At 47.0% G+C, this 19905-nt stretch overlaps 1 protein-coding gene across 4 annotated transcripts in view; it reads left to right on the forward strand.

Annotated features, from left to right (window-relative positions):
* LOC140427051 (organic cation/carnitine transporter 2-like) overlaps nucleotides 1–19905 on the forward strand; it is a 182506-nt gene that overhangs the window by 152915 nt on the left and 9686 nt on the right. For all 4 annotated transcript variants that reach the window (XR_011948376.1, XM_072512497.1, XM_072512496.1 and 1 more), the window contains one exon: nucleotides 14596–14731. Coding sequence is in view for 3 of the 4 variants with exons in the window: in XM_072512497.1 (XP_072368598.1) it covers nucleotides 14596–14731 (136 nt within the window). In the remaining variant the exon portion in view is untranslated. The remainder of the gene's footprint in view (nucleotides 1–14595; nucleotides 14732–19905) is intronic.

A 19905-nucleotide genomic window follows, 5' to 3' on the forward strand; every position in this document is an offset into this window, starting at 1 on the left:
CCACAAGTTCACCCACCTTATTCCAGATGCTCCTGGCATTGCAGAAGACACACTTTAAACCACCTTCCTGCCTGCCGGTACACTCCTGCAACTTTGAAACCTTACTCATGACCTCACTACTCTCAACCTCCTGTATACTGGAGCTACAATTCAGGTATCCAAGCCCCTGTTGAACTAGTTTAAACCCTCCCGAAGAGCATTAGCAAATTCCCCCCCCCCCAGGATATTGGTACACCTCTGGTCCAGGTGTAGACCATCCCGTTTGTAGAGGTCCCACCGACCCCAGAATGAGCCCCAATTATCCAGAAATCTGAAACCCTCCCTCCTGCACCATCCCTGTAGCCACGTGTTCAACTCCTCTCTCTCCCTATTCCTCGTCTCGTTATCACGTGGCACGGGTAACAACCCAGAGATAATAACTCTGTTTGTCCTAGATCTAAGTTTCCACCCTAACTCCCTGAATTCCTGCCTTACATCCCTATCCCTTTTCCTACCTATGTCGTTGGTACCTATGTGGACCACGACTTGGGGCTGCTCCCCCTCCCCCTTAAGGATCCCGAAAACACGATCCGAGACATCGCGCACCCTGGCACCTGGGAGGCAACACACCAACCGCGAGTCTCTCTCGTTCCCACAGAATCTCCTATCCAACCCCCTAACTATGGAGTCTCCAATGCCTAATGCTCTACTCCTCTCCCCCCTTCCCTTCTGAGCAACAGGGACAGACTCCGTTCCAGAGACCTGTACCCCATGGCTTACCCCTGGTAAGTCCCCCCCCCAACAGTATCCAAAACGGTATACTTGTTACTAAGGGGAACGACCACAGGGGATCCCTGTACTGACTGCTTCCTCCCAGCCCCTCTCACCGTCACCCATCTATCTTTATTCTTCGGAGTAACTACATCCCTGAAGCTTCTATTTATGACCACCTCTGCCTCCCGAATGATCCGAAGTTCATCCAGCTCCAGCTCCAGTTCCCTAACGTGGTTTCTGAGGAGCTGGAGTTGGGTGCACTTCTCACAGATGAAATCGGCAGGGACACTGACGGCGTCCCTCACCGCAAACATTCTGCAGGAGGAACATTGCACTGCCTTCCCTGCCATCCCCTCTGGATAAAAAAAGAAAAAGAAAGAGCTGACCTGTTATTCACTCCCCTTCTCAGCAAGCACTCACTCAGCAACCTCTGCGCCCCGCACGATAACACCAGCCAATTAACTTATTGTTTTGCTGTGATGTCACTCCTGAATTGTTTTTTAATTTCAGCCTGCTGTCCAGAGGTGTCCCTCTCAGCTCCTGCTCTTTTTAAATCTCCACGACTCTCAGCTCCCGCTCTTTTTAAATCTCCGCTCCGACTCGCAGCTCCTGCTCTTTTTAAATCTCCGCTCTGACTCTCAGTTCCCGCTCTTTTTAAATCTCCGCTCCGACTCGCAGCTCCTGCTCTTTTTAAATCTCCTCGACTCTCAGCTCCCGCTCTTTTCAAATCTGCGTCTATGTTGCACTTCCTCCAAAGCCAATATATGCTTCATAAGGTATGGTGCCCAGAAGTGGGGTCTAACCAGGGTTTTGTATAGCTGCAGCATAACCACTGTGTCTTTATATTCCAATTCTCTAGCTATGAATGAGAGCCTTCCATTAGTCCTTTTGATTATTTTCTACACTTGTTCCTGCCATTTTAAGGATCTATGCCCTGATCCCCCAAGTCTCTTTGGACACCCACTGTACCTAACCTCTTTCCATTTAGAAAGTACTTTGCTCTATCCTTTTTTGGCCCAAAATAGATAACCTTGCACTTGCTTACATTGAATTCCATCTGCCACAATTTTACCCTTCACCTCGTCTGTCAATATCTCCTTGCAATTTTATGCTATCTTCAATGTCACCTAAATGTTATCATCCGCAAATTTGAATATATGACTTCCTATGCCAACATCAAAATCATTAACGAATAATGTGAATAATTGAGGCCCCAACACAGATCCCTGTAGTACACCACTAGTGACCTCCTGCCAATCTGAGCAATTACCCTTTATCCCCACTCTCTTGTTGCCTGCCACTCAACATGTTTCCTAACCATGTCAATAATTTATCCTCAACTCTGTGGGCTTCCACCTTAGCTAACAGTCTCTTTAGTGGGACTTTATCAAATGCCTTCTGGTAGTCCATGTAAGTGACATCCGTAGACATTCCCCTGTCCACTACCTTAGTCACCTATTCAAAACATTCTATAAGATTAGTCAGCATGACCTTCCCATCACAAATCCATGCTGGCTCTCCCTGATCGACTAAAAGTTTTCAAGATAGTCAATGACCCCCTTCCTGATTATAGACTCCAGCAATTTCCCAACCACAGATGTTAGGCTAGCTGGTCTTGAATTCCCTGGTTTCCCCCTTTCACTCTTTTTAAGTAGTGGAGTGACATGTGCAATTTTCCAATCCAGAGGGACTACTCCTGAATCTAGGGAACTCTGTTAGAGCATCTACAATGTGCTCCCCTACTTCCTTTAACAACCCTCCGATGGAAACCGTCGGGCCCTGGGGACTTATCACTCTTTAGTTTCATTAATTTCTGAGTTAATGATGCTGTACTCACATTAATTCTATTAAGTCCTTGTCCTCTATCGATTATTACTTTTTTCGGGACATCCAGCAAGTTATCCTCCTCTTCTACTGTAAATACTCAGGTAAAGTAATTGTTCAACATGTCTGACATTCCCCCTTTATCAATAACAATGGGGGCGATTCATCAGAAAAAAGTCTGAGTTCATTTGTGTTGGGTTTATCAGGGAGTTTTGTTCCCCACTGCGACTCAATGACACTTAGTCATTTTTATGGGTCCTGGGGGATTTCTCACCAGTTTAGCACACTTCGGGCTGGATTCTCCTGCCCCCCCCCCCCCCCCCCCCCCCATCCGCAAGAACGCCACGGGCGAGCCATGTGCAATGGAAAACTCCATTGACCTTAGGCGGGATTCTCCAGTCGCCGGGCGGATACAGCCGAAGAATTCAAATGAATGGGATAGATGCAAAGACCAGCAAATAGTCATAAAGCAGCTTATAAGAGCCACTAAAAGGGATTATGAAAGGAAAATTGCAAGGGACATCACAATCAGGAAGAAGAAATTTTATAGCTATTTAAGGGAAAACGGGTAGTGAAGAGCAATGGAGGCCCACGAAAAGCTGAAAATGGAGATACTGGGCTCAAGTCTCTGGCTATATTGCACTCAAGCGAGTGCACAATCCGGCCAGAGAATCCTGGGAGAGTCCTCTCGCGGGCTTCCCGGCAGCTTACCTGCCTCACAGGTTTCACCCAAATCCTGCGAGGCGCTGGAGCCGGAACTCTGGACGAAGGTATAGGTGGTTTGATTAGCAAGTTTGCAGATGATACTAAGATTGGTGGAGTTGCAGATAGCGAGGAAGACTGTCAGAGAATACAACAAAATATAGGTAGATTGGAGAGTTGGGCAGAGAAATGGCAGATGGCGTTCAATCCAGGCAAATGCGAGGTGATGCATTTTGGAAGATCCAATTCAAGAGTGGACTATACAGTCAATGGAAGAGTCCTGGGGAAAATTGATGTACAGAGAGATCTGGGAGTTTAGGTCCATTGTACCCTGAAGGTGGCAACACAGGTCGATAGAGTGGTCAAGAAGGCATACAGCATGCTTGCCTTTATCGGACGGGGTATTGAGTACAAGAGTCGGCAGGTCATGTTACAGTTGTATAGGACTTTGGTTAGGCCACATTTGGAATACTGCATGCAGTTCTGGTCGCCACATTACCAGAAGGATGTGGATGCTTTAGAGAGGGTGCAGAGGAGGTTCACCAGGATGTTGCCTGGTATGGAGGGTGCGAGCTATGAAGATAGGTTGAGTAGATTAGGATTGTTTTCGTTGGAAAGACAGAGGTTGAGGGGGTGACCTGATTGAGGTCTACAAAATTCTGAGAGGTATGGACAGGGTGGAGAGCAACAAGCTTTTTCCAAGAGTGGGAGTGTCAATTACAAGGAGGTCACGATTTCAAGGTGAGAGGGGGAAAGTTTAAGGGAGATGTGCGTGAAAAGTTTTTTACGCAGAGGGTGATGGGTGCCTGGAATGCTTTGCCAGCGGAGGTGGTAGAGGCGGGCACGATAGCATCATTCAAGATGCATCTAGACAGATATATGAACGGGCGGGGAACAAAGGGAAGTAGATCCTTTGAAAATAGGCGGCAGGTTTAGATAAAGGATCTGGATCAGCGCAGGCTGAGAGGGCCGAAGGGCCTGTTCCTGTGCTGTAATTTTCTTTGTTCTTTGTTCTCTGCCCAAAGGGGCAGGACAAAATGATGCTCGCACAACTAAGTCTTAAACCTACTTAAGACCTAAATGCCCAGTATCCATGGGCCTCCCTCGTTTCTCCAGCCTGGCGCTGATCAATGCTGGTCCATAAGAATGTGAACCAGTGCATGGTGGCTCCCTGGCCCTCCCCCTTGAACGTGGGCACCTTGGCACTGCCCAGCTGGCACCTTGGCACCGCCACTCTGACACTGCCAAGGTGCCTGGGTGGCACTGCCAAGCTGGAAGGAGCACTGCCAGGGTGCCAGTGCAAAGATGCGTGGGTGCCAGGGTTGCACGGTCAAGGGCCAGGGGTTGAGGGGGGCAATGCCCATGAAAGTAGGGTGGAGAGGGGTTTGAAGGGTGAGGGTGTGCAAGGCAGGTATGTAGGGGTCTTTAGGTGGTTGGGGGTGGTTAAGGGTGGGAGTCCTGGAAGAGACGGGGTTCTGTAAGGAGGCTTGGGTGGACCTGAAAAGGGGGATCCCATAGGGGGGTGACCTCACTTTGGGGATCTGGGGTAATGCCCATGCGTGTGGGGTGGTGACATTGCCCATGGGTGGGGTGTGTGGAGCATCCACAAGCTCACTTAGAGAGCGAGACATCCTTTCAAAATGGCAGCCTGATCTCTAAGTTCAGCTCCCAAGGCTCACTCTTTGGCAAATCTGCACATTGGAGCGAGGCAGCTAGCCTCGGGGACCTCGGACGAGCGCCATTTGGTGTTGTTCTCCACAAATGGGAGCCAGACAGAACGGCACTCATGGGAGTGCCTAAGGGAATCGGAGGCCCCCAGCTGCATGTCTTTGGGCAGGATGGTGCCCTGGCACTGCTGGTGCCACCTGGGTACCCTCGCAGTGTCAGCCTGGCACCCTGGTGGTGCCACCCATCAGTCCCAACCTCCTGGGGGCCCCTACTTACCTACCTGCTCTTCCCCACACTTCAAACCTTCCCTCCACCATCATTTCATGGGCATGCCCCCCCCCCCTTTTCCCTGATCTTTGGCAGTGCCACCCTTGCACTGAGGCAGAGCTCCTGCCGGCTTGGCAGTGCCATCCAGGTACCTTGGCAGTGCCAAGGTGCCAGCTGGGCAGTGCCAAGATGCCCACATACCAGGGGGCCACCATGCATTTACCCTAGCCCCCCCAGTGGTCTCCGATGGCCCGGGAGACCCTCTCAGTGCCATTTCACCTGGTTCGATCGGCGCCCGACTGCAGCCTCTTTGGGGAGGTCGAAGAATCGATGGAGGCTGGTGTAACACGGGTGAGGAGATTGTAAGAAGGTTTAAGACCTACCTCTGGGAGCACCATTTTCTATGCTCATTGGGGCGGAGTTCCAACTCCAACATCTCGCAGGACTTTGGTGAATCTCGCAAGGCGTGGAGCCTGTCGGGGGCTCGCAGCAGGCCTTCCTGGCATTCTCCGGTCGCATTGTGCTCTCGCTTGACCGCAACGTGGCTAGAGAATCGCGCCCCATGTTTGTGTGGACCAGTGCAGAACATGAGGCCGCGGCCTTGTTGGGGAGGCTGGATGGATCCCGCGTTGCCGGTGGATACCGGGTAAATTCGCCTAAGCCAGTCTAAAACCGGCTTCAGCGTGTGCCGTTTGGCATTTGGTCACGTCCTTCAGATTCGAATGTCTCGCGGGACTTGGGTGAATCCCTCGAGACACAAAGACTGTTGGAAAGCTCGCGAGAGGGCTCTCCCGGCATTCACCGGCCTCACCATGCTCAAGGGAGAGTGCAATGTGGCTGGAGAACCCCGCCCATAATTAGTTTCCATTCCCAACCATCCTTCAGCTATGTTTCTGTAATCACGATTACAGCATAATCTTCAATTTGCATTAGCTCCTGCAGCTCATCTCGTTTATTTCTTACACTCCATGTATTTGCATACAGAACTCTTAATTGGGCTACTCCCCTCAGCTGTCCTTCATCTCTGATGTCTTAATTGCTTGTTTATTATTTTTCACTTTTGGTTTAACCAGTATACCTTTTGTGCAGTTCTGGAAATTAGGTTCCTGACTATTCCTTTATTCTCTGCCCTGCTACTTGTTTTTAAGAATTGTATTGAGTTGCCCAGAGGCCTCCCATTCCCCTCCCCATTTGCTAGTTTAAAGTCCTGGGACTGGATTCTCCGTTTGGGAGACTATGTGCTGACGCCGGCGTGGGAACAGTGGTGTTTTACGCCCAATAAAACAGCGCAAGAGCTGCACCGATCCTCCGTCTGGTGGGGGGGCTACCAGCCACACAGCATAGCGTCCCGAGACTCTAGCTGTGTGTCTGGCTGGAGAATTGCCAGGTCCGTGGCCATGCATGTGCATGGCGGCGGCCTACAGCGGCCGCGGCGTGCAATATGGCGCCGGTCACGCGCTGACCCAGCCTGCCAAATAGTTCCCCCATATGGCCAAGCTTGCCACCCCCGGACCATCCCCCGCTTGTGCCCCCCAGCCTCTGCCAAAGCCCCTCCTGCCCGTGGATTGGCTCCCCCCCAGACTGTGGCAGCGCTGGACTCAGTCCGCAGCACCACGCCAGATTCCCCCCCCAAAATAGCACGCACCCTACGCCAACGGGAACTCGGCCCATCGGGGCAGAGCATCGGCGGAGGGCCTCATGTTCTGAGGCTGTGCCGATGGCGTGCAGCTTACAAAGTACGTAGTTTTGGAGGGGGCGGAGCATCGCGAAAGCGATGACACCCCCGATTTCGGCGCCAATGGGGATTCCCCGGCTGATCGCTGAACGTGATTTTGGCGTCGGAGACTGGAGAATCCCGTCCCTTGTGACCAACCTGTTTATCCTTTCCACTAGAACACTGGTTCCAGATCGATTCAGGTGGAGAACGTTTTGATGGTACAGATCCCTCCTGTCCCAATACCGATGCCAGTGCTGACGATAAGCCCATACTATTTCTTCTTCAGAAAGACAAGATAATTCTGTCTATTGCGTCTGCACGGATCCAGCATTGGGCCTTGTTGCTGGCTGTTTATGAGTATTCTTCAAACATCGGCCAGGGATCCACACTGTACAAGCTGACACACTGAGCTGCTTACCATTGTGGGCCGAGGCCATGGACCCCCCTAAAATGGAGTCATCACCATTTTGAATTTCATAGGATCCCTGCTGCTCACCGCATTGTGTATCCAGGACTGGATTCAGACGGACACCATACTCGTCACGTTGCAGCATCTAATGTTGTTTGGTGACCAGCATCGACAGCGACCATGGGAACTGCGAGCCTCCTCCTCAAACTGAGTGTGGACGATGGTAGAATACTAGATTTCTACTGTGGGTTGTGGTCCCGGCGAAGGGTCAAGAGCTCGTCTTTTTAAAAAATAAATTTAGAGTACCCAATTCCTTTTTCTATTTAAGGGAATTGAGCATGGCCAATCCACCTACCCGCCACCTATCTTTTTGGGTTGTGGAGGTGAGACCCACGTAGACACGGGGAGAATGTGCAAACTCCACACGGCCAGTGACCCGGGGCTTGGATTAAACCTGGGTCCTCAGCACCGTGAGGCAGCAGTGCTAACCACTGCGCCACAATGCCGGCATCAAGAGCTCATCTTGAAGAACCTTCACAATGCACCCCTAGGGGTGTCTAAGATGAAAACATTGGCGTGGAGCTATCTCTGGTGGCCAGAAATGGATGTGGACATCGAGAAGGTGGTTCAGCAGTGTTCTATTTGCCACAAGGACCAGAAACTCCTTTCAGCTGCGCCCCATCATCCCTGGGAGTGGCCGGGTCGCCGCTATGCTCTAAGTAGTGGAACCCCAAAGTTTACAAACATCAACCACATCAAAAAGAGGTAAGTACATTCCAATCATTACCTGCATTCCAAACACTGCAGCGTGTGATTACAATACACTTACCGTTCTTTAATGTGATCGATGTTTGCAAACATTGGGTTTCACCAATTTGAGTCATCCATCCATGAAGGGAGATGAATGAATCAAGGCTGCAGCTGGTTACTGGAAGCTATCAAAGCCCACGACTAGAAATGAATGAATGCAGCTGATGGATCTTGGTGTTTAAACATGGGTAGCAACTGTTCTCCTTCAAGGAATGAACTAATGGAGTTTCCCGGTAAGTGTTACAGCTGTAATTTATTTTCACTGTCCCTGTGTGGACTGCTCTCCAGCTTCCAGACAAGGGTCTCTTTTCTGTGGGGGGGGGGGGGGGGGGGGGGGGGGTCTGTGGGGTGGAGGGTACCTTTAGTCAAGGGGTTCCTGTGCGGAGGATCCTTCAGTTAGGGGGTCTCTGTGGAGGGGTTTCTTTGGTTAGGGAGTCTCTGTGGGAGGGCTCCTTCAGTTAGGGGGTTCCTGGGGAGTCACCCTGTTAAGAAGGTCTCTGGAAGGGGGGGGGTGGCGAGTGGGGGAAGGCTCTGGTAGAGGAGAGGTGGGCAGATAGTGCATGCTGTCAAGGGGGAGGGTGGCCCTTGGGTGGACTTTGGAAGCAATTCCCTTTAGGAAATACCCCTGTGGCCAACCGTGAGGTCCACCACACCAGGGCTCAGCTGATGAATACCAGTAGTGGTCCGCGCCCATCTGAGTAACGGCCAATGGGACTGGATAATCACAGAGGGCTGGAGATTAGAGTGCCAGGTCCTTTAAATGGATGTAAATGGATCATAAAGACCCATTTGCATTCATTTACACCCTCCCGTTGGCGCGTGAGCTCGAGCCTCGCTCCCACTGCCAGTGGGAGAGGGGGATGGGGGGGGGGGGTTGGGTGCCCATCCAGATTTTCGATTCTGCGCTCCTGCCTTCGCTTAGAGAAAAAATATGTAAAGCTCATCAACCAATCACCTAGCTGCCTACCAAGTTAAGAGCCCAGCTCACAGGCCTCCCTTTCCCTCATGGATGGTCTTTATGTTTTAAAATTCTAGAATAGCACTTGCTCCCTCACTGTGTCAAATCCCCTCACTCACCAGATGCCCAACTTATGTGCTTGACATAAACTGTATTCCATCAAAGTAGATTTGATGTATAGGTTCAGCATTGATTTTAATAGCTGCTGGGGGAGGATCCCAGTTGTAACACTTACTCCTCTTCCTCCTAATTACTGCAGTTTTCCACCTGGGTAGTGTATACAAGGACGAGCAATTTTGACCCTTAAGAAGTGCAGGTGGCATTTCCTGTCAAGCAACAGATTGCCTCTTTGATTAAGTTGAGGGTTGTAGTTTTATTGTCACCATCAAGAACAACTTTTATTTACATAGCATCTTTAAGGAGGTAAAGTGTTTCACGAATTTATAACAGAATTTGACACTGAGTCACATAAGATGCTTTTTGGGTCAGATGACCAGAAGCTAAGTGTAAGAGGTAGCCTTTAAGGAGATTCTTAGAGGAGGAGAGAGATAGAAAGGCAGAGAGGCCTATGGCGGGAGTTTCTAGTGCCCCGGCTGCTGAATGGTTGGCGGTGAAGTGGCCAAAATCAGGGAGGAGTAAGAGTCCAGAATTGGAGGAGTGCAGGTATATCGCAGTGTTGTAGAATCATGTGAGAGTGTGAGATACAAGGTGGGTGAGGCCATGAAGGGGTTTGAAAACAATTATGATCATTCTAAAACTAAGACATTGCAAGACCAAGAGATAATGTAGACCACAGGGTTGGTGGACGAACGATATTTTGTACAAGTTAGAATACAGGTGACAGAGTTTTGGATGACTTGAGGTGTTTGGAGGGTAGAGGCTGGCCAAAAAAGCTTTAAAATAATCAAGCTTAAACATGATAAATCAAGATGAAGGGTTCAAATAACAGATGATCTGAGGTGGGGCAGTGTCTGAAGATTCTACAGAGGTGGAAGTAGTTGGTGATGGTGATGAAGAAGATATTTGACTAGAAGCTCATCTTGACCATATTGACCACAAAGGTTAAGAATGGTCTGGCCCAACATCAGAAAGATTCCAGGGAGAGAAATGGTGGCTGTGTTTAGGGAGTGGGTAACGGGACCTAAGATAATGGTGTTGGTGTTCCTAATAGTTAGTTCTCGGAAATCTTAGGTAATCTAGGATTGGATGACTGACAAGTAGCTTGACAGACCAGAGACTGGAACTCTGGAGAGAAGTGTGACATTATATAAATATACAGCCTGTGAAGAGTTAATGTTATGTTAAGCCTAGCCACTAGAGGGAGCTCAGGGACAGTGTTATAAATGGCACTGGCTCTTGGGCTTGGGGAGGAGATTAGACTGGAACTGCCGAAGATAAGATTCAGAGTGTATTGCAGAGTTAATTAAGATATAATAGTTCTGGGCAGCACGGTGGCACAGTGGTTAGCACAGCAGTCTCACGGCGCCAAGGTCCCAAGTTCGATCCCGGCTCTGGGTCACTGTCCGTGTGGAGTTTGCACATTCTCCCCGTGTTTGCATGGGTTTCGCCCCCACAATCCAAAGATGAGCAGGTGGTGGATTGGCCACACTAAATTGCCTCTTAATTGGAAAAAATGAATTGAGTACTCTAAATTTATTTTTTAAACATATAATAGTTATAATTAGTAGATAGAGATAGTGTTAGTGAGTGTAGTATAATTCTTACATGTATATTTGCTATTCAGAATAACTGTCAAACTCAAATTTAGCAGTGTTAATAAAATTAGTTTAGCTCTTCAAAAGAGCTTTGTGTATCTTTGTGATCACTATGCCTTTCATCCTGGAAACCCCTCACAAAGAACACCACACGGTACCAAGAGTGTATTCCAGAAAAGCAAGCAGTAAGACAGAAGAAAGAAAATAAATCAGCGCATCAGTACACGTCTGCAAAGAACAAAGAAGAACCAAGACCAACATTGATGCTGTGCAAAAGCCAGATAACTTCAAGATATCTGGTAAACTAAGTTTAAATTGGAAAAACCTCAAGCAGCAGTTTGAAGTCTATCTCTCTGCCTCCGCACTTGAATCAGCTCCTGACAATAGGAAAATAGCTCTCCTACTAAATCAGGCAGGTCCGCAGGCATTTGAATTCTTTAATACACTTGATTTCTCAGAAAATGAAGTTAAAAATATGTATGAGAAAGTAATGGAAAAATCTGATTCTCATTGCAAAAATCAGGTCAATGAGGTATATGAGAGATACATGTTTAAAAAAAGGATGCATCTAAAAGGGGAATCTTTTGACTCTTCTAACTGATTTGAGGCTCACGAGTGCAATCCTGCAATTTATCCTCAATTACTGTATCAATCATGCATGACCAAATTGTGTTTGGCATATTTGAAGAGCAAATGCGGGAATGTTTACTAAGAAAACCAAACATAACTTCAGAAGAAGTCATCAACCTCTGTAAAGCAAGTGAGACAGCCACCAATGAATATATTGAATTCAAATCCTGTGAAAAAGGTGCGAACTTCATTGTTCGCGGCGCCTTTGCCTCTCGGGCGTAGTTCAAAAACAAATTGCGTTGCAGCAGGTAGCCATTTTGTGCAGGCGGGGGGTAAGAAAAAAAACGCGAAACAGACATTCAACGTTTTGTGCATGTGCAGGATCCGTTCGCACTTGCACACTTTGAAAATGGATGCAAACCGGAAGGTGACCGATTTGTGCATGCGCATGAAAGGTTTACGCATGATGTCACCAACGTGATGACATGTACACTGCATTTGGGAAAAGGTGTACAACATGTAACAAACTCAATCATTTTGCTACACAATGCAGATTTAACACAACAACAAACTAGAATAAATTGAAAAAGGCATTTCAACAGCATAAAAAAGTCAACTCTATGAAGGAAGAAAAGAAAACATTTTAAAATCAAAGATTAATCTCACTATGCCTACTTCACTGGACAACTACATAATAGAAGCAATCATAAAAACAAATGGAAACAAAACTGCTGGTAAATCAATCAGGCAACTACCCGATAGAAATAAAGATTGGATAGAAACAATTAATGATAAATGGATTAGAGGTACAATTTAAATTGGACACTGGCACACACGCTAATGTGATAACAGAATTGGATTTGAGCAAAGTAGCAACCCATCCAAAATATAAAAAGACACATTGTAAATTAATAGATGACAATGGAAATGAAATAACAACAAAAGTTCATGCTACCTCATAGTTCAGAGTGGTGACATTAAAATACCACTTGAATTTGAAATTGTGGATGACACAAAATCCTCACTTATTGGAGTATGTATCCAGCTAAACCTGCTGCAGAGAATTCACACTGCAAACACTTTCCCTGGTTCAAAAGATTTAGTACTTGCGGATACATTATCCAGAGCCACAATGCACAAAGATAACAAAGTTGTTGATGTTGTACTCACTATTGAAGCACAAGCCAACTTCATCACAGCAATGCTACCTGTCACAGATGCTAAACTACAAATAATCAAGGCAGAAACTCTACGAGATACGACACTTCAGCAAATGATACAATATCTACGTACTGACTGGCCTAAAGGGAAATGTGTAAACTTTTGCAACATCAGAAAAGACATGACGACAATAGACGCCATTCTATTGAAAGGGGACCAAATTGTAATTCCATCATGTCTTAAACAAGACATTCTTCACAAATCCACGAAGGACATCAAGGCATTGAGAAATGTAGAAGAAGAGCACGACGTTGGGTGTGTTGGCCGGAAATCAACAAGGATATAGACAACTACATTCAAAAGTGTCGGAAAAGCCAAATGCACCAACCAGCACGATGTAAGCAGACCTTGGTGGAAAGCAGATTAGTTACTCAACCATGGACAAAAGTTGCCAAGGACGTATTTTACTTTCAAGGCTGTGATTATTTCATAATTATTGACTATTACTCAAATTTTCCAAAGGTTATCAAATTATCCGACTCAACAACGCATTCAGTTGTCAGGGCAACGGAAAATGTATTTGCCAGATATGGCATACCAGTTACTGTTGTCACAGACAATGGACTGTGTTTAGCAGCCTGGAGTGTTTATAATTTGCCAATGAGTACAACTTCACACATGTAACTTCTAGCCCACTATATCCGCAGGCAAATGGGAAATCTGAGAAAGGGGTGGGAATTGCGAAGCAGCTTTTCAAAAAAGCTATGGCGGACAGAAAGTACTTTGATTTCGTACTGTTAGCATAGCATAGCTTTCTCCAGCACAACTCTTGATGGATGAAGAATACGTACTACGTTACAAACTCTAATAGTTCCAAACAAATGTGAACAAATCGTGCATAAAAAATGCAGCAGTTGAAGAGTAAGCAAAAGACGTATTACGATAAAAACTCCAAACTACATTCTAGACTCAAAGGCGGTGATATTGTCTGCATTCGGAATCCTGAAGGTGGATGGATGGACATTGCAAAAGTACTCAATGAACTCACACCAAGATCATACGTGATCAGAACAGAATCTGGAAAGAATTTTTGTAGAAACAGAAGAGACCTCTTGATACTCATACAACCTGTTACATTCACAGAATCAGCTACCACAACTCAACAACTCATATTTCCAATAGTGACTTTCCAAAAGCTATATTGTCAAATGAACCAGGTAATTCAAATAACACTTTTGTAACATTAAGAAGGACTACAAGAAGTATGAAACCTCCAAATAGATTAAATCTGTAAATCTAACATTAGTTCTATTGTTATTGGCATGCTGTCAATGCTGTAAACAAGAAAACGTATTGCCAACATTTTTCTCAAAGAAAGGGGGATGTGACATTATACAAATGTATAGCATGTGAAGAGTTATTGTTATGTTAAGCCTAGCCATGAGAGGGAGTTAAGGGACGGTACTATAAATTGCACTGGGTCTTAAAAGCTAAGGGGAGGAAATTAGACTGGAGCTGACGAAAACAAGGTTCATAGTGTATTGCAGAGTTAGTTAAGATAAAAAATTATAATTAGTAGATAGAGATAGTGTTGGTGAGTGTAGTTTAATTCTTACATGTATGTTTGCTATTCAGAGTAATTGTCAAATTCAAATTTAGTGGTGTTAATAAAATTAGTTTAGTTCTTCAAAAGAGCTTTGTGTATCTTTGTGATTACTATGCTTTCCATCCTGTAAACCCCTCACAAAGAATACCACAAGAAGTGTGAGTAAGATAGAGCTGAGTGTCCTCAATGTACATGTGTTTGATTGATGCTCACATTGTTCTAAGAATGTTTTGAAAGGGTCAAAAACAGGCAGGAAAAAACTTTTAAAATATAAACAAAATAAACATCTCCACACATTATACAACTGTATCCACATTGAAAATACAACGAAGAGTGGTTATTGAACACACAGCCTGTGTGACCTGCATTGTTTATGTCTTTATGTAAATGTGCTGATCTTTCCTAACAGACAACTTATGCTCTGTATTTTCACAGATGTTTATTCTGAGTTTCTGCCTTATATTCTGATGGGAAGCCTGACAGTGTTTTCAGCATTTCTAGTCCTGTTTCTGCCTGAAACATTCAATATTCCTCTCCCTGAAACCATTGACCAGATGCAGAAAATAAAGAGGTACGTCTGTACAGTCTTCATCGACTTGATATTTTGACTGGGAAAATGGGAATGGAGGTGGGGCTGTGTGAGGAAGGGGTGCTGGTAAAATTGGGATGGGGTCAATGCGGACTATTTTTTTTGCATTTCCGCCAGCAGGAAGCTTTCTCAATGTTGGCCTGGTAATAGGTTCTGCTGCTCACTGCACAAAGGTGGACAGCCAAGAAAAGTGACTTGGGTTCCAATTCGGGATGAATTTGCAGGATTACCTCACACCGAAAAAGCACCTTCCCTCCTCCGCACCAAGTGACCACCTCTTCATTGGAGGAAGGAAAGGTCATGCAGGAAATCCATCAGAGCCAAAGGCTCCAAGCCCCAACAACAGGGCCGCATGAGTGAAAGGTTCCAATCAGAATAAAAGTAACATAGGGCAGCACGGAGGCGCAGTGGGTTGCCTCACGGCGGTGAGGTCCCAGGTTCGATCCCGGCTCTGGGTCACTGTCCATGTGGAGTTTGCACATTCTCCCCGTGTTTGCGTGGGTTTCGCCCCCTGATGCTCGATCAATAACTCCTGAGACGAGATTAGAAACAATTCAAGGCTTTATTGCACTGGATGATTCCCTCAGCAGCGCAGGTACAGAATACAGCTGCTGGGGAGACTCAGGCTCTTATACTCCGCCTTACTGGGCAGAACCAGCAGGCAGGCTTCACCAATGAAAATAGCAGTCTCAGGTACCTCCCACACCAATGGTCTTATAGCATTTTCAGGGTACCGTAATACCCCTAATACCAACTACCACATTCACCCCCTGTTAAAAAAGAGAGTCTGGCGGGGGTGGTGGTCTTGCGTTATACAATGGTAGAGGTGTCAGTTATGGTGTTACCCAGTATACATTAGCACAGTGTTTTGCCTCGTTACATGTCGCAACTATTTACAATAATTATTTACAGTGAGAGTGAAGCAATTAGTCGATCGGGGGGCCTGGTCGTCTTTTGCGATCGTCGTAGCTTCGGCGGTGATGCAGGCGCCGGCTCGGGTATCCGTGGCTCCGGGAGCGTGGCTTCGGCTTCTTCAGCAGCTTGATCACCCCTAGATGGGTCCAGTGGAAGGACCGATCCACCTGGGAAGGGGGCGGCTGTGGGGTGCGCCGGTTGGAGGGAGGATGGGGTCGGTAGTGGAAATGTGGGTGGGAATCCAGCGAGCGCCAGGTCCCGTAGGGAGACCGTATCCTGTCGGCCGTTGGGGTACGCCATGTAGGCGTATTGAGGGTTAGCGTGCAGGATGTGGACCCTCTCGACCAATGGGTCTGATTTGTGCGCCCGCACATGTTTGCGGAGCAGGATGGGTCCAGGAGCTGCCAGCCAGGTTGGGAGCGAGGTCCCGGAGGGAAGACAAGGGGATGTTCGTGAGGGGTTTGGTTGGGACATGGTACACAGTAGAGATCGGATGGAGTGGAAAGCATCCGGGAGGACCTCCTGCCAGCGGGAGACTGGGAGATTCCCCGTTCTCCCGCTCCACCTGCCCGTTTCCCAGGGGCTAGAACTGGTCGTCCTGCTCGAGGCAATGCCCTTGCTGAGCAGGAATTGGTGCAGTTCGTCGCTCATGAAGGAGGACCCCCTATCGCTGTGTATGTAGGCGGGGAAACCAACATGTGGCGCCTAGGGGGTTTTCACAGTAACTTCATTGCAGTGTTAATGTAAGCCTACTTGTGACAATCAAATTTATCATTATCATTATCATCATTACAATGTTGAAGAATCAAGAAAGGTGGTGGTCGGAAGGAGGGTGAAGAGAGGGTCTAAAGGGAAGAAGTTGAATCTTGTGTAAGAGCTGTGCCTCCGTGAGAACAAGTTCATTGGAATTCCTGGTACAGTTTTGTTGTATTCGACGCTATCCCTAATTTTAGAGCTAATAGGCCAGGACGGTGAATTCTGATGGAACATTTGGCTTTTGGGACTCATTTCAATTCCACACCTGCACTTTCCAGTGGAGATCCCTGGAGAACCTTGGCCAGTATATTACACTGAGATCATCGGGATGGGTATTCCATTGGACGTATTCCTGGATGTTTCATCATGTCACATTTGCATTCCAACCAATGCATTCAGTCAAATAACCTCCAAAGTTTGTATCATTGGCTGTAATTTCCAAGCTTCAGGGCATTGTTTTAGGAGGAGAAAACTTCACAGATATTCTGGGAAACCCCTGCATTGCCCACCTTACCCAGAGGTATCCTGGTAAGAGTTGCATGTCAGTTGCCTGGGAAGTACAAACTTTCCATGGGCCATTGGCCTGCACTGGAAACCATGCGGAAATTGGGGATGTTCCTAATTGTGTTTCATCAACAGTTGCCTGGAAAGCATTAGAAGATTTAAAACCACTTATAGTTTTGGGTAAATATTGTGTAGACCCACCGACCGCCCACGGACTCCTGCCACAGCACCGAACCCCCAGAGGACTCCCCTACCCAGATTGCTCATTCTGCCCCCCATCCCCCTCACCTACCCCACGGGGCCTCCCACATCCTCCACGGGTCTTCCGCCAATTCACAACTCTGTCCACCCTTCACCAGGCCCAGTCCGATCCAACCAGCACGAACTGGCTGAACATATATGCTCCTTGCTGACTGCACCATGTCCCCCTCTCATCCCCAGACTGGCCGACAATCTCCCTAACACCCGTCTGGCCAGCACCCTCCTACCCCATGATGGCCGACAATCTCGTGACACCCTGATTGGCTGACAACCTCCCCACCTCCAAGTCTGCAGCAACCTCCCCATCCCCCGATTAGCCTATATGCTTACCCCCCCCCCCCCCCCCCCCCCCCAGGATTGTCACCTACTGACAACTCCGGAGTGCCCGAGAATCTCTCACTCTCATTGCGAGTGCCTGCCACCCCTATCCCAAATTCTAACCTCTGACCTGGCAAACATACCTTCTGGCTGGCTTGACAGTGCCAGAATCTTTAAACTCACCTGATTCACTACAGGCGCTGCTGTAAAAAGGGGACATGTCTTTGTTCCATCTGATCTGGCGGCGCTCGACTGAAGGCCTCAGGCAGTTTTCACCTGGGCCTGAATCAGACGTTCGGACAAGGTGTGATTGAAATCATTTCAATGGTAGGAGCAGCAGAGTGATAATGATACTCTGGTTGCCAATCTGTGGAATTTAACAGCGAGTATCAGTTATGGTTCAGCCCTCACAGCTCTGATTGTCATAAAGGTGTTGGCTCAAACCCCTGTCCTGGACGCTGAACTGATTCTCTGGCCATTGTCACCATGCTGTGTGCAAACTGACGGCTGCATTTTCTTTTTTTAATATATTTTTATTCAAATCAGGGCATACGCAGCAACATGCAAACAACAATTCAATAACAAAATAAACAAAATACAATTCTACTAATGTGATACTTTTTCCTTTAAACCTTTCCCCTTTTCCCTCCCCCATCTTCCCATGTCCCCTACCACCCCCCCCCCCCCCCCTTACTTGCTGGTAATGAACAGATCTGTAAATTGAGACAAGAACAGCTCCATTTCGTCCAGCTCCTCCCATCTAAGCCACAAAGTGCAAACTTCATTTTCTCAACTTTAAGGAATTCTGGAATATTCCCCAACCATGTCAATACCGTTGAGGGATCTTCTGACTTCCATTCCAATAAAACTTATCTCTGGGCGATCAATATGGCAAAGGCCACTACATCAGCTCCTTTCCCTTCTATTAGTCCTGGTACTCCCGAACCCCAAAAATTGCCTTAGTATTCCCGGTAACGTTTCCACCTCCCCAATTTTTGTTAGTATTTTAAATACCGAGACCCAGAACCCCACTAATCGTGGGCATGACCAGACAATGTGTACATGGTTAGCTGGTCCTCCTTTACACCTCTCATATTTATCTTCTACCTCTGTTGAGAATCTGCTCTTACGTTCCTGTGTCATATAGGCCCTGTGTACAACCTTCAATTGAATCAAGCTCATCCTGGCACATGAAGATGTAGCATTGGCCTGGTGCATAATTTAACTCCATATCCCCCATTCCAACTCCATATCCAACTCTTCCTCCCATTTTTGTTTTCTCTCCTCAATCGGTCCATCAGCTATCTATAAATGTTAGTACTTTTCCCAGTCCCAACTCATCTGGCAAGAGCAACCTATCAAGCAGGTAGTTATCTGGTAGCCGAGGGAAAGAAGATAACTCCTTTTTCACCAAATTTCGTAATTGAACATGTTTGAATTTCTTGTCCCTCTGCATTTTGTGTTTCTCCCTCAATTCTTCAAAGCCCGCAAACCTACCTTCTATGAACAAGTCTTTCATCTGTCTCAAACCCCCTTTATGCCACTGTTTAAATGTTTTATCTAATCTTGCCAGGGTGGTAGTCTTTCCATAAATTTCCCATGTTTCCCAAACCAAAACGCCATCTCAACAGGCTCCAGCTTTTTTAAAAATAAATTTAGAATACCCAATTCATCTTTTCCAATAAAGGGGCAATTTAGCGTGGCCAATCCACCTACCCTGCACATCTTTGGATTGTGGGGGTGAAACCAACACAAACACGGGGTGAATGTGCAAACTCCACACAGATAGTGACCCAGAGCTGGGATCGAACCTGGGACCTCGGCACCTTGAGGCAGCAGTGCTAACCACTACGCCACCGTGCTGCCCCAGGCTCCAACTTTTTTAAAGAAGATACCACCACCAGACTTTCTGTAAACTTCCCTGGAGAAAATGGGAGTAGGGACACAGCTAAAGCCAAAAACTAGCCCCCTTACTCGATGCTTTCTCTACCTGTACCCATTCCACTTCTTCTTCTTCCCACCATTTACGAATCTTCTGTATAGATTTTGTATATAATACAAAAGATTGGGGTGCACCAACCTTCCCACCCACCGATTCCTCTGTAAAAACACCCATCAAATTCGTGGCATTTAACCCATATAAAATCCAAAATTACTGTTTCCATCTTATAGAAGGATGCTTTTGGTAGGAATATCAGGAGGGATTGAAACACAAATAAAACTTTGGTAGGACATTCATTTTGATCGTTTGTACCCGTACAGCTAATGAAAGTGGAAGGGTGTTCTGCCTTTTAAAATCTTCTTTTACCCTCTTCACCAGGCTTGTCAGATTCCATTTATGCATATTGGCCTAGTCATGAGCCACCTGAATACCTAAATGCCTGAATCTATTTTTGGCTAGT

Source organism: Scyliorhinus torazame, chromosome 7, assembly GCF_047496885.1.
Source record: "Scyliorhinus torazame isolate Kashiwa2021f chromosome 7, sScyTor2.1, whole genome shotgun sequence".
NCBI classification, from domain to species: domain Eukaryota; kingdom Metazoa; phylum Chordata; class Chondrichthyes; order Carcharhiniformes; family Scyliorhinidae; genus Scyliorhinus; species Scyliorhinus torazame.